This window comes from Annulohypoxylon truncatum, assembly GCF_022578515.1.
Source record: "Annulohypoxylon truncatum strain CBS 140777 unplaced genomic scaffold F4807scaffold_26, whole genome shotgun sequence".
In the NCBI taxonomy this organism is placed as follows: domain Eukaryota; kingdom Fungi; phylum Ascomycota; class Sordariomycetes; order Xylariales; family Hypoxylaceae; genus Annulohypoxylon; species Annulohypoxylon truncatum.
Window position 1 is genome coordinate 453,402 of NW_025953812.1, and position 13,432 is coordinate 466,833.

Here is a 13,432-nt window from a genome sequence, read left to right on the forward strand (position 1 = left end):
TGTTAGCTTCGGCACTATCCCCTTGAGAAGTGGCCCTTGAGAGTCATGAGACAGAAGTATTGGGAAGTGCATTGGGCAATTTTCTAATGAGCAATTTTAACTAACTAGTGCTGCTTCACTGCTTCATATGCGGATAAATAATCTGCAAATTTTTCCTTCATGTGAACAAAAGGGAGGTCACCCGGCTTATTTCGGAAGTTGCACCTGTTGTTTAAAGTTGCCTTAGTCTCCGGGTTGCCCCACCCGGATCCGTAATACCCACAAATGCGGCCCCACTTCGGTTTTGGTGATGATTGCTCCCGAGTATTCTGTCCTTTCAACATCATCCTTAAAATATCGAGTCTAATGCTAAATGGGCCAATGGTAGTTAAATCAGGTAAAACGGGGCAATCTGATAGGTCAATAAGGGGAGCTTTTAGCTCCTTATAGAAACTAACCCCCTCAACTATCTTGACTCTACACACTCCTGCGTATGACTCACCTTATGTAATAGCTCTTCAGCATCTAAAGATTGAAGATGAAGTTTCCTCTGTTGGATCTCCTATGACATATGAGATGAGCTTGAATTCAAGTAAGTACTCTGTAGACTTGAACTGTGTGCCTGGCATTGAGGGACGTTCGAAACATATTTAATTCCCAGTTTTCTCTTTCCTGTACACAATCCCAGTTCCTCAACTTCACTAAATCAAGCCGTTGATAAATATCCTATGGTTACTTCACATAAGTTTCTTACATCACAATCCCACCCTACCTATACTTGTGTCGACTAGGAAAATGTCTTCTTCAGTCTCTTCGGGCTCTGCTCCGAGAAAGGTTTTCCAAGACACGAAAATCCTTGAGGGCATTCTTCTATATCTCAACAATCGTGATATCCTCGTCAACGCACACAGAGTATCAAGAAGATGGAAAGCAGTTATCGAGGGATCTGCTAAGATCCAGTGCAATCTATTTCTTCAGCCAATTCCGGCGTCATCCGCTCATCAAAGTAGAGACAAGAACCTCTTGATAGCATCCGTTGTCGATACCCTCTTCAACACTTTGTTCAGTAATGGGGTGTTACGCATTTCAGATACTGCTTTCAGTATCTTTTCTGCGTCGACTCTCGCCTTGTCTATGAGTCCTCACCTGAAGCAACGATGGCTTGAGCCGAATGCTTCATGGAAGAAGATGCAGATCGGCCGCCCACCGATCACGAAGATTCGCTGGCAAGTGAGAAGATCCGGGGTGCCATGCATCCCCGCGGAGTTACCATCAGCTGTAGCCCAGTTCGAGTTTCCGGACGGGTTAACGATGGGAGATTATTACAATCTCCTTCTGGGAACCGAAGGCACCCATTGTATCATCTGGCCTGAAGGATGGAAGCTGGAGTCCATGTCGAAGATTCGGCCTCGTCCAAACTTGGTCCATGCCTTCCTTACTCATGAAAAATGGGTGGCAAACCGCGACGATGCCTTGTTAGTTATGCAAACTATCAACGCCCAAGTTCCAAACACAAGTACTGGAACTCCAGCCAACCCTTTTCTACGTGAGAGTCTCTGGGACCCGATGGATATTTCAGATTATCATCAGAATCTCAAGGTTTTAGAGACCTTGAAGCTGACCACAAACACGGGTCATGGCACCAAGTCGTGGGAATACGTGGAGCCGTTCACGGATACAGAATTGGCTATGGAGTCGTTTCTCGACGAGGCACAGGGTCTAATTGAGGTCGAGGATTCGGACGACCCAGACTACACGGGCTAAGGTGTTGCCTCAATCGAATGAAGGAGAAATCGTGAGACGCGTAAAAGGGTTGGACGGATGGCAAATCAACGACGAGATACATGGCATGTGCCATTCGACGTATCTGACGTACAGGGCGGGATGATTTGACGTTATGTTTTATGCGAAATGCATTATGGTCAGAGCCAGGGATAATTCCTACTTAGATAGATTTATTCAATGCGATCGATTTACATTGCAAACAGCACATAACGAATGGGATATGGCTTGTAGATGACAGATACCTATCCAGCTCTATGGACATACTTTGACTTTAGGGTCACTGTTCTTCAGAAGGAACAAAGCTAACACTCTAGAATAAATGTCACCATCTCAATCGCCTGATCTACCTAACTACTAGTAGAAAACAGGGGAAGATTAGCCTGGCACACTGGTCCCGGCGAAGGCAACGTGTCTTCAAGGAAGTAGTCCCGAATGTACCCGTTCGTGCAATTTGACGGTTGTGTCAGAGACAGATGCTAAACGGTCATCGACAATTAGTACCCATTCCCAATACCTACCAAACTAAGTTCAAAAAAGGGGCGAAATATGAACGGTAGGCAAAGAGGTACAAGGAGAAGTACTCACACCATGACCATCACGCATCAACAATACACACACCTCAAACCCATCACCCGGATTTCTCGCCCACACAAGCGCCATGACGGGATCCCACATGTTCCCGACAAACAACATCGAAAACCCGGTTCTGACGCGGAAGTCGCTCTCGTACCGCTCCTTAGCCTCGCTCGACCTTCCACCGCGCGCACGGCATAACGTGCGGTAGTATCCCCACGCCCAATCCCAGAACCACCTGCTCGCCCTCTTATACGCGTCAAGGTCCGGGCGCCAGGTCGCCAGATCGCCCGTCCGTAAAACCTTGTCGCCGCACTGGATCCCCAGGATCGCCTGGTCCCGCCGCGGGACGGCGTTGCCGCCGGAGCCGTCGCGCACGAACGCCGCGAAGCGGTCGAGCGAGCCGCGCGCGACGATGTCGTTGGGCGCGTCGGCGAGCGCCGGGCCAAGAACGAGGGCCGGTACGAGGCGTTTGTAGATCCGGCTCGTGGAGAGCGTGTACTCGACTACGTTACGCGTCCCGGTACACTGGCGGGATATTGCGGAAGAAGGTGAAGAGCTATGCCATCACTGTCTTGTTGCGGCCCAGCGCGCAGTTTTCCGGCGCCGCGACGCAGGCCCGCATGAACTCTTCCTAAGTGGCGTCCCGTGGACGCGATCATCTCCGGCTCGCCGCTTGTGTTCGTTACTTACCTGATGAGCTGGCTCGGACTCTCGGATGTCGTGGTGGAGGGTGGGGAAAGGGGACGTACAAAGGAGTTGTAGTACGGGTGCGAGTTCATTACGCCACCGAGGACGATCCTCTCCACGCGATCGGGGAACATGGCGGCGAACGGTCGCCCCCCCCATCGCCGTGCCACCCGAGATCCCTCGACTGGTTCGTCAGCCAAACGTCGCGTAGGCGACTACCTAGGTACCTATCGGGTGCAATAGGGGACTTTACCCCGGTAATTCAGTTTGCCGCCCTCGCCTAGGGCGTCGACGACGGACAATCATGTCCCTGGCTGCGAATGCAATTCCGAGTTTATCGCCGGTGTCCTTGAGCTGCTTGTAGCATTGATCTGCTATGATCTGGCCCTCTGCCCGGAGCTTTCCTGCAGCCGTGTCGGCGGAGCCGGCTAGCGCGGTCCTCAGAGTGTCAAAATATCCTGTGGTATTGTTCGGCTAACGTGAGAACCGGAGAGTGTTGCCCGTTCCTCTGTGCTGGATGTTAGCTTGCTGAAACATAATGTGATACGTTAAAAAGTGGGTGATTATTGCCTTCCAGATCCCAACTGACAAGGTCATGATAACCTCCAGTAGTCCTATGCAGTATGAGTATTAGTGAACACATCTCTAAGCTACACTAGTTTAGGGGGTCGACATGTTTGAGCGGACCTTGTAACTTACAGGCCCTTCAACCCCGCATAAATGAGCAAGCTGTTCAATCCATCTTGACCTGGTCCGCCAAAATTGAAGATGATGCAGCCACGCTATCTTTGGTGGCAAGCAAGAAAAGCAACGAAGCAAGAGTTTTGGGAAGTACCATTTTGAACTTCAATATTGTTTAAAGAATGACTCAGTTCAGATACTTGTAAAGTCGATGCGTGATAGTCCCCGCTATTGAGGACCTCCATGAAACTTATCAAGGACATGGCGATACTAATAAACTAAGTAACGGTCCTGCATGAGCGCCTCATTAACGGCTGAAGGAGACTTGGAGCTGAAAACTTTGACTCTGGAATGCATGTTCCTTTTACGCCGAATTCTTTCGCCTTTAATTACGACAGCTAAACAGAGCAAGCCCTTGGCTTCGCTAGCTTTCTTTAGTCCTTTCTGCTTCTCTAATTTATTACTATGGAGAGCCCTTAACTAATTAGGTATACGCCATATCGGCGTCTGGTGTCCGTGCTATGTAGATCCTATACCTAAAAAGAGCTTGGTCTCAGCCCTACAGCCCTCGTTTAGCCTGCGAAGGCCTCGGCATTAGATCTTAGTGTCGCCCATGATTCGAAGTCCTCTAGCAACGTGATCCAGGAAAGAGGCTATTGTTGAGTAGCTGGTCTTCGACACGTGAGCGGAATGTGATGGCAGTCTGAGGGTAGGATTCTAGATGGAAGCGGTGGGTAAGATGATGGTACTAACACGCGCACCCGCAGTCAGCGACTAAGAATTTAAGAAATCAGCTTGGGACTTAATCGACTTATCAATCGCCTGTCTTCCTAATTTGCTCAGTATTTACGGGATCGGTAGCTTACTATTGTTGAAGCAGTCGTTATCGAAAATCATCCGTGGACCTGATGTGCAGAAGTCTGTAGTCAAATTTCTAGTCCTATTCATATCCTCTGGTACGTGATATTACTGCGGAATCACCAAAACCATGTAAAAGCAAGCTTCAATGGTATGAATCATGAATTGGAGTCTCATTGTTCCCCTGCTAATTCCACAGAATGCTAACGTAATGAGCCATTTAACCTGAGTCCCAGGTTTCTCTCCACACCTAATTCCCTCTGATCGCTACCTAACGTAAAGTACTCTGATATCATGGAAATAGAATCGCCCACCATTGCGCCGGCCAAATAAATGTGCAATGATGTAAATCAAAATAAATCTATTACAGGCATCGAGGCCACTCGGCGCTTGCCCAGAAAAGAGGTGAACACGCCAGCAAGAGTTAGCGGTACTTTTAAGTGTCTTCTTCCGTACTACTATTATAGCCACTTGGAGCCCCACCAGCAGTGGCTGCTGAGCTCCCGGTAGTCATTTTCGATATTTGCGAGATCTTTCCGCTACGACCTCGCTGAAACTCGCTAACATCAGGAAGTTCATCCATATTATCGGGCGAAATGCTGCCACTAGCATCGTAGCCTCGGCCATCGTCAGAATGCTCATCTTCTTCATCATTCCCAGATAGATCAACATCTGAACCCGGGTCGTCCTCTACTATGGCTCGCCTACTCATTAGACTTTCTGAGGAGGCATCGTCGGCGCTTTCATCATCATCGTCGAGGTCGGAATCGCCGGCGGGGAAGTAGAAGGCGGGAGGTGGCAGAGGTACAGGAGGTAGGCGACGAACCCTGCCGTTAAGGTAATCAATCCGAATCGGGTGCGCAACGATATCTGTGATATGATATGGCAATGGTGAACCGGTCGTCATGGTAGCTAACTTATTAATGATACACTCTGTCGTGACTTTTGAGTCGGTCGTCTCTTGGCTTGGGCGCTCGACAATCCTCGATCGCCTCGTCGGAGGTTCGCCATCGTCGTCATCGGAACCACTATCTTCGTCATAACGCGGCCGCTTCGGTCGTCGCGTTGATACGACAACGACAAAATGATCTTCGGGAGAGATACCACCTAAACCACTTGCCTCTAAATTCACTAGTGATGTATGCTGGCTGTATTCCGACCAGGGGAAATCGGCATCTATGTCATCGTCGGTCTCACCTGAGGTTAGATCTGGAAGATCATGTCCATCCAGATCCATCAATGCATCGCGAGAACCGGGTAGAGTACTGAGCGGTCTAAAAGGTAGCAACGATCCTGAGGTAGAACGGCTAAATTGTGGACGGCTGATGCCGAGGCTGACTGGACCCTGATTACTTTGGTTACCCCTGTCACCCGATGATGTCATATCGTACGTTGCGGGGGACTCTTCCCCCTCGCCAAAATCTCCCGAGAGGTCTGTGCAGAAGGGCGCCCCACTGTAATAGATGATTGCACCGTCGCGACGGCGCTTGCGTGGTGAGACCCCCGACATACCACTCTGTCCCCAACGAGAATTCATACCCAAATTACTCTCCTCGGGCGGTCCATAGGACGAGCCGGTCTCGTCGCCCGCGGATGGCTGTTCGTCGGAAGAAGATGTTTGCTGGTGGACGAATAAGGGTTTGTAGTGGAAACTCTCGGATGAATTGGAATCCTGCACGCCTAATCCGAATTTCGAAGGTTTGTGCGCGGTGACGTCATTTCCAGACCCTTGAGTTTTCTGTTTTTTCCTCTGCTCCTGATCGTTCGATCCGTCCGTGTCATCACTTGATTGGTTACGCTGGGAATTGCTCCCACTGTCGCTGCTAAATTTTGTACCTTCGACTCCACCTCTCCAGCGGATCTTGCGCCCGTCTGGCGAAAGTTGGAACTTGGTACTCTTCTCCGATACTGCATTGCGAATGAAAGCCGGGGTAACATTCAGGATGTGCAGCTGCGCTAAATTGCACAGCAGGTTCAGATATACCCAACCTTCCGCATCTGGCGATACATCCCTTGCAGAAAACTGCTGCTGCGATTCGGGCGCTACCAGCCCGAGATGACGTATATAATCCATGTTCTCTGATGGTACCTGTCTGCGATCAGGGTCCAAGTCGCGTGGCCTCGTCGGACGCTGCTCAGGGGGTGGCATGGCCATGTGAGGTGACGTGTTGTTACCACGCCCTGCACCGCTCGCATGCCCGCTACCGCTTCCGCTGCCGTTACCGTTGTCCCTGGGTTCGGTCTGATCGCCGTTCGAATGGGAATTGGAGTGCGAGTGTGAGTTTGATGCGGACCCGTTGTCGCGCGAGCTGCTTTCTTTCCGTCTCAGCTGGCGCGGTCGGATCTTGGCCTCTCTTGTAGTATCAGTAGTTGGAGGTGCTGGAGGCATAAACTTGTCGTCGGTTCCTTCCATTTGAACGTCTTCATCAATGAGCTCAGGTACCAGAGATAGTTGAACGTGTTGGGGCGGGTCACCCATCTTGCCTGTAAAAAGGTGTTCGAGCCGCTTGACTACAAGCTTCTTCTTCTCCTTCTCGGTCATGATAGTAGGTCGCGGCCATAGACCTTCCGGGATGTCCCGTAGATAATTTTCAATTTTCTGCTCGTTTCGTTGTCGCGCAGCTTTGGCCTGGCCGGGAAGCGAAGGGACGGACGAACTCGGGCCGGTTGACATAGATGCGTAAGCCGAATCGACGGGTTTCGAGTTCGACCCGGTGCCCGAAGATGAAGACGCATGTTTAGATAGCGATGAATGATTGTTCTTTGACTTGCTAGAGGTCTTCTTGCGGCCCGGAGAGGCTCCGGTACTCGAATCCTCAAGCCCGGTCGTAAAGTCGCGTAGTGCAGCCTCTAATTCTCGCTTCTTCCTGCTAGATAGACCGTGGACCTTGACCTCAAATAGTTTGTCTCTCCGCAACGAATCCGGTCCCATTTGTTTGTATTTCCTCAATTCTTCCTTTAGGCGTTTGTTCTCGACAGTGAGGTCGTCTATGACCGAACGGAACTCTTCGTTAGACGAGTCTACCCCAGGTCGAAAATCTGGCAGGCGACTCTGGATAAACTCGTATGCCGGACTGTGTGACGATACCCCAAACTTTACTCCATCTTCATTGGAGTCATCGGTTTCTTTCTGGTAAAAAGGAGGATCGAGGTCCATTGCTCTAGTGTCCATGTTGGCCATGGCGTTTTGATTCGAAGCTTCAAACCAGTTCTTAGCGCTCTGTTTTGTTTCGTTGCTGTCGCCCGATGAATTTCTTCTTGGGATCGAGTAAACAGCAGCAGGAGATACATGTCGTGCTCTAGCTAGGCGGTGCGCTTGTAGAGTGATTGAAGTTTCGGCCGAGGTTCGTCTCGGATTTTTGTATGTGATAGGTGGAGGCCTAGAAGCCGCCGGCACATTCTTGGAATCGGGCATCGTGCTCGCATCGACTTATACCTTCGTTTACTGGTAATATTTCGGAGAGTAAAAAATTCAATTTATCATATGAACAGGTGGAAGAGATTAGGCGACAACATAGTCGCTACGAAGTATATTCTATTTTCATAGAAAGTCAGTGGCTATTAAAATATGAAGGATTAATTGAAACGGAATCTTGTAAACGGGGAAATGATATTATTAGGCTTGGAAGTGAGGAGCAGGGTGGACGGCGCATGGTAGCTCGCTGGTACAGGCGCATGTACATAGGTATTTAGTTGTAGCGAACGGGCCGACGAAATTAACTATTAGGGGAGTAGAAGAATGCAGTAGAAGCATGCCTGCGAGGTGTCGTTGAGGTGCAGGGCTCGCCGTAAGCGAAACGGGGGCTGGATTCGTGAAAAGTCGACAATACAACGTCATACCTACGGTAAAGTCCCTTGGTCTAGTTTAGCTCTGTCTAGAGAGGCTAGGCAGTTAGGGTATAGTTCGTGTTGGTTGACTTGGGCGATGGATGGGTCCCGGCGAATGGAGTAAGGGTATTATCGAATGGGACCAGACGGGTGTATGGATGTATGGATGTATATGAAGGTGGGAGAGTCAAATGTCCAAGAGGTAAGGTAGCAAAGAATATGTAGGATTTGTAGACCGGTAGTATTAGTATGTATAATAGAAGGTTTGATGCGGGTGATGCGGTCGTGCTCCGTCAGGGAAATCGTTTTAACTCGTTCAATGAGTTTGATTTGGTTGGATCGTGGATCGTGGATCGTGGGAATCGTGAAATCGTAGAATCGTGTGAATGTGGGTTGAAAATGGTAGCAGTAAGAAAAACCTTCAGCTTCACTAACGTTTAAGGAATAGCAGTTTAAGAAAAATAAACGCGCGTTTAGTTACGGTAGATGCTGCTCTTGCCATTATATGGAGAAATTCCTAAATTTTGAGAAGGGGCGCATGAGAAAAATCGTATTTTGCATCGAGATTTACGGAAGGCAGATGGGGCCCAGGGTTGGGTCTTCGACCGCCCAGCGTCGCCTCTCTGCTTCACTCTCAGATTTGGGAGTTGCGTCCCCGATCGATGGCCCTAGTACACCCTCTGGAAATCGGCAGCAACGATTAACATCGTACAAATGTATCTTTGCCGATCTAGGGGTCTTCTTCTTATTTTGGTCGGGGCTAGACCTTCCCCTGCGCGTTACACTTCCAGGTGTGGATCTAAAGATAGACTTGACCAATTGCGGCCCTGTACCACCTCAGCTATGAGAGAGAGGGCGTGAATTGATAGCAAACCTTGCAGTTTTGATGGTCCCTGAATCTTCTACCCCTGTTAGCATTACCCAGCATCACCGTAGCTAGTCATACGATGCGCAGTCCAAAGAGGGTTAAGCGTATGTGTCTCACTGGGTTCACCCTCGGGGGTGCGAATCTCCTGATCTTAGATTTGCAGGTCATCGCGATCAATTGAAAGCTTAGGCCGGATTAATAAATCCCGGTTCACTCCCGGCTCTTTTCTGCTTTGGCCATTTTGGTTTTCGACTTTTCGACTTTTACGTTGTCGAGATGAAGGTGCTAGCTGTCAGATGATCAAGCACAACCTGCGCAAGCACCATGTCATCCTATTTATTGCTACCCATAGAATACAATGGCTATTCATGGATCCCGTATGAATCATGTCCAACTCTCCAACTGTCCAATTGTCCAACTGTCAAACCTCCGTACCCACGATAATTCCCAGAAGGGATATCCTAGCGGCGAGATCTGGCGATGATAAAAGACGCCCGTGTCCGCCGTGTCCGCGCATCTAGGACTTGGAGGGAATCGACGTTATCTACCACCTATAACTTTTCGTTAATTTAGCAATCATACATCCGTCGCCAGCCCTTGCTAGCCCGTGACGCACCTATCTTACGGATCAACCTCGCGGATCTACATCGGCCCATTCACGATAATCTCACCACATAGACTGATTGGCATCTTGGAACTCCTTATGTAACCAACGACGCTAAAAGCGGAAATCCTCACTTTTTCAAGTCTTGCGAATAAACACATCGAGCCGATACTGGCATATTTAATCTAATTACTTGCCTGTAGGTAGGTATATTTCCAATTATCAATGTCGACAATACCCGAATCAATCAAAACTTTTGGTAAATTCCCAAGCATGATGTTTCAATCCTAGTTAGTAAACCTCGTCGGCGCTGTACACTATATTTGAAACATCTACGACTCCTATCTTAATTCATGCAAACATAATAAACATCACTGCTATAACCATATTTCTGCATACGTACCTAGTCTCTTGTTTGTTTCCACTCGGTGATGGCGCCCTTGACGTTGAAGTGTTACATTGTCACGAGAGGGAGACGTGGGCCCACATGTGGCGATATTCAAGAATCAATTCCCACCCTCCACATATCGTGGGGAAATGGGAAATACGAATCGCACAACTCTCCTTAACCCCATCGCACATTGTCGCCCCCGTGATCGACAGGGACAAACACCTTGCTCGTCCTTATATTGCCATCGTAGACGATGCCGACATCTTGGAAATTACCACGAGTAACGAGTGGGAAAACCCCTATGCAATCATCGAGTTTCATATGTCATATATTTAGTATGTAGTACGAATCTTGCATATTTATATTAACGAGACCTTCCAGATCGAAGATCACCCACCCACTAGAAACTTACCCGCCCAGATTTTTGGATAATAGGATCATAATTTTATATCTAGCTGTATGCTCGCGTTACAGAGAAATGTCATGATGGTCTAATGTCAAATAGAATTACTAACGCCCATAAAGGAAACAGTGAATGCATGTCACTGCTATGAATAATGTACCTACACATATACAAGTTAAACGCTTGAACATAGTCCACCGTGTCTTATATATGAACATAATACCAACGAATACTCCATCTAGCAATCGTTACCTATACTACGCCAAGCTCATTGAGACTTATAAAGTTTGTTTGATTCTTTCTTTCAAAGAATTTCTCATATGTCCTCGTAATAACTGGCTGTTCGAATGGAAAACACTTCCTAACTTTAGGAATGTAGAGAAATAGGTACCTATCCACGTGTTCAACAAGATTCGCAACGAGGATTTATCAAATATTACTCCACGTTTCATATATGTTGTAACACTTAGAATCCTAATGGACGTGCTACCTCTTTGCTGTGAAAATAAGTATGGAGAAGTGTGAGAAGGTCCTTCTCAATATTGGGTTTTGTCCTATATTGCTCAACTTTTGGAATTGTTTTCTCCAACCTAGGTACTTAATAACTTCCTTCCCTACCTACTACCTAAATATACCTCTATATGCATCGCCTAAACCAATCCCTTTCCATAACATCCAAGTGATGTACTTTTCTCTTCTGCCCAATATGTTATATCCCCATTCCCGGGTTATCCATTCAATCAGCTGAAACTATCAAAGGGTGGAATGAGCACCAGTGATCTAAAGTATCTATTCGGTGATCGTGTAATACCTAGCCTGCTGAGTCTATGCATATTGGAGTGATTCTAAGTCGTATATATAGTATCAGGGCCTTTTCTAATTAGACGATTTGTTCTCGCATTCTACTCTTCTACGGCAAGTAGGCAGACAGTATTAGTCATGAAAAATTTGCCGTAAAACTAGGGTATAAAATTTATGATTAGGCAAGGAGTAACTCATCGTCCGGTTAGTCCAGAATCAGCCCGGTTAGCTCAATCGGTAGAGGTTAGGTAGTTCATCTTCATACTGCCTTTTCTCGAACAAACGATACTGACTGCCGAAAACAGCGTGAGACTCTTAATCTCAAGATTGCGGGTTCGACCCCCGCATCGGGCTCAATTCCCGATGCATCTTTGTTAAAGAGGCCCTTCGAATCTTTTCTTTTTTCTACTAGCAGGTGAGGATCCGGCTACGGTGCGTGTCGACGAGCATGAGTTGCTAGATTAGTCCCGACGGAGGGCCCATTGTGCTATATATAGCGGATCCTCGAAGTTAATACCAACTACTTCCCTTTCCGCTCATAGAACTTTGGAATTCTAGTCGTCTTTTATACGAACGTCGGACAATTAACATTAAGTCGTGAATTCAAGTATTCATATCAAATACAGGGCTTGATCATGCCCAAAAAGAATGGTCTAATTTCGTGCTTCTCTCGCTTTATGGGGAATACCTACACACCAGAATAAAGTCCAATAAAGTAACAACCCATTACTAGATTAAACACAATGGCTGAGATGAGGAGACGGCGGTCAAATTCGACGACATTGCTATAGCTAGCTTGCTTAGTGAGATCTCTCCTGAAAGCTCAAAATTTCCCCGTCAGCTAACTAGGTAATTAGATAACCTTAGGCGCTGGTCTCAGTGAGATATTGAGAATCGACCACAACATGCCAAACAATTTCCAACCCCTACTTTAAATATCGATAGGTTTTCCGTCTATTAATGATACATATAAGTAGGTAGGTGGATAAATACTACTCAACTTCCAGTCCTTAACTGTTCGATCCTTTCTATAACCTTGTTTCTTCGCAGCCGCTTCATCAGTTATGTGGGTCCTTTATCTTCGGTAGCCACTCGTGTGTATATAAGCTATCCGCAAATTCGAGAATCTCGTCTATTTCCGTACCCTCCTCGTTCATCGTTACAACCCAGAGGTATTCATTTTGGTACAGTCCGAGTGTCGTTTCGGAGTGTGACTTCAAGTGCAGCGTGACCTTCCTGGTAACTACGTCGACGGCTGGTACATAGCCCTCAACCATGGACAGGCGAAATGATGGCATCAGAGTCTGAAGTCGGCCCACCAGCTTCGCATACTCGTCGTTGCTTTGCGGTGGAGTCTCGAGTGACTCGGGTAGCAACAGCCAGCGGCAGGAGGGACTGCGATATTTCACCACCGACTCAGGTGTAAACTCATTGAATGCCTCTATGAAGAGGTTCACTAGTTTAAGGAGTTGTTCTCGAGACGGAGCCATGGTGCTTCAAATGAGTTTCTGATATTATAATATAGGTAGATGTGATTTCTTTTTCAGACTTTGTTGTGTTGGTCTTGTTTTGGTGAGCACAAATTTTCATCGACTGGAGAGTGTCCAGTCTTATATGCCTGTTCCCACAAAACACTCCTCTTCATTGTGCGTACCGGACTCGGAGAATGGATCATGATTTCCCCCCAGTTGTAAATCACGTATGGCGGTGTCGCGGGTGATATGTAAGCGACGATTTTAGCATATCATTGTCCTGTTGTAATTGGTTACATCGTACTGACCCACGAAGATGGGGTATATGTCTTGTGGTGGCACAGATGGGCTTAAAGGACTTAAGATGGAAAGGTGCGTAATTACAATATTTAACTCCTTCTTTAAGAAGCCATTCATCGGGATATCCCAAAATGTATCTCCTGAACTGGTAGGTGATCTGTTGTTATCAAGGCAGCGTGGCCCTGATGTCGCATGGCCA

At 47.7% G+C, this 13,432-nt stretch overlaps 3 protein-coding genes and 1 pseudogene across 4 annotated transcripts; 2 read left to right on the forward strand and 2 right to left on the reverse strand.

Moving 5' to 3' along the window:
* Positions 1 to 774: 774 nt before the first annotated feature.
* Positions 775 to 1,743, forward strand: F4807DRAFT_462513 (uncharacterized protein; the record flags this gene model as incomplete). Its single annotated transcript, XM_048001837.1, has 1 exon — positions 775 to 1,743. The coding sequence occupies one exon, from the start codon at positions 775 to 777 to the stop codon at positions 1,741 to 1,743; it is 969 nt and encodes a 322-aa protein (XP_047852230.1).
* Positions 1,744 to 2,111: 368 nt separating this feature from the next.
* On the reverse strand, positions 2,112 to 3,161 carry F4807DRAFT_462514 (uncharacterized protein; the record flags this gene model as incomplete). The annotated part of the gene is made up of 3 exons (XM_048001838.1): positions 2,112 to 2,240; positions 2,383 to 2,896; positions 3,031 to 3,161. The coding sequence occupies 3 exons, from the start codon at positions 3,159 to 3,161 to the stop codon at positions 2,112 to 2,114; spliced, it is 774 nt and encodes a 257-aa protein (XP_047852231.1).
* Positions 3,162 to 4,614: 1,453 nt separating this feature from the next.
* On the reverse strand, positions 4,615 to 8,081 carry F4807DRAFT_175369 (frequency clock protein). Its single transcript, XM_047993508.1, has one exon. The coding sequence runs from the start codon at positions 7,979 to 7,981 to the stop codon at positions 5,003 to 5,005; it is 2,979 nt and encodes a 992-aa protein (XP_047852232.1). The 5' UTR covers positions 7,982 to 8,081; the 3' UTR covers positions 4,615 to 5,002.
* A 3,599-nt stretch (positions 8,082 to 11,680) lies between these two features.
* On the forward strand, positions 11,681 to 11,815 carry F4807DRAFT_t108 (annotated as a pseudogene). The gene has a single exon. The product of its transcript is annotated as a tRNA-OTHER (tRNA).
* The last annotated feature ends 1,617 nt before the right edge of the window (positions 11,816 to 13,432 follow it).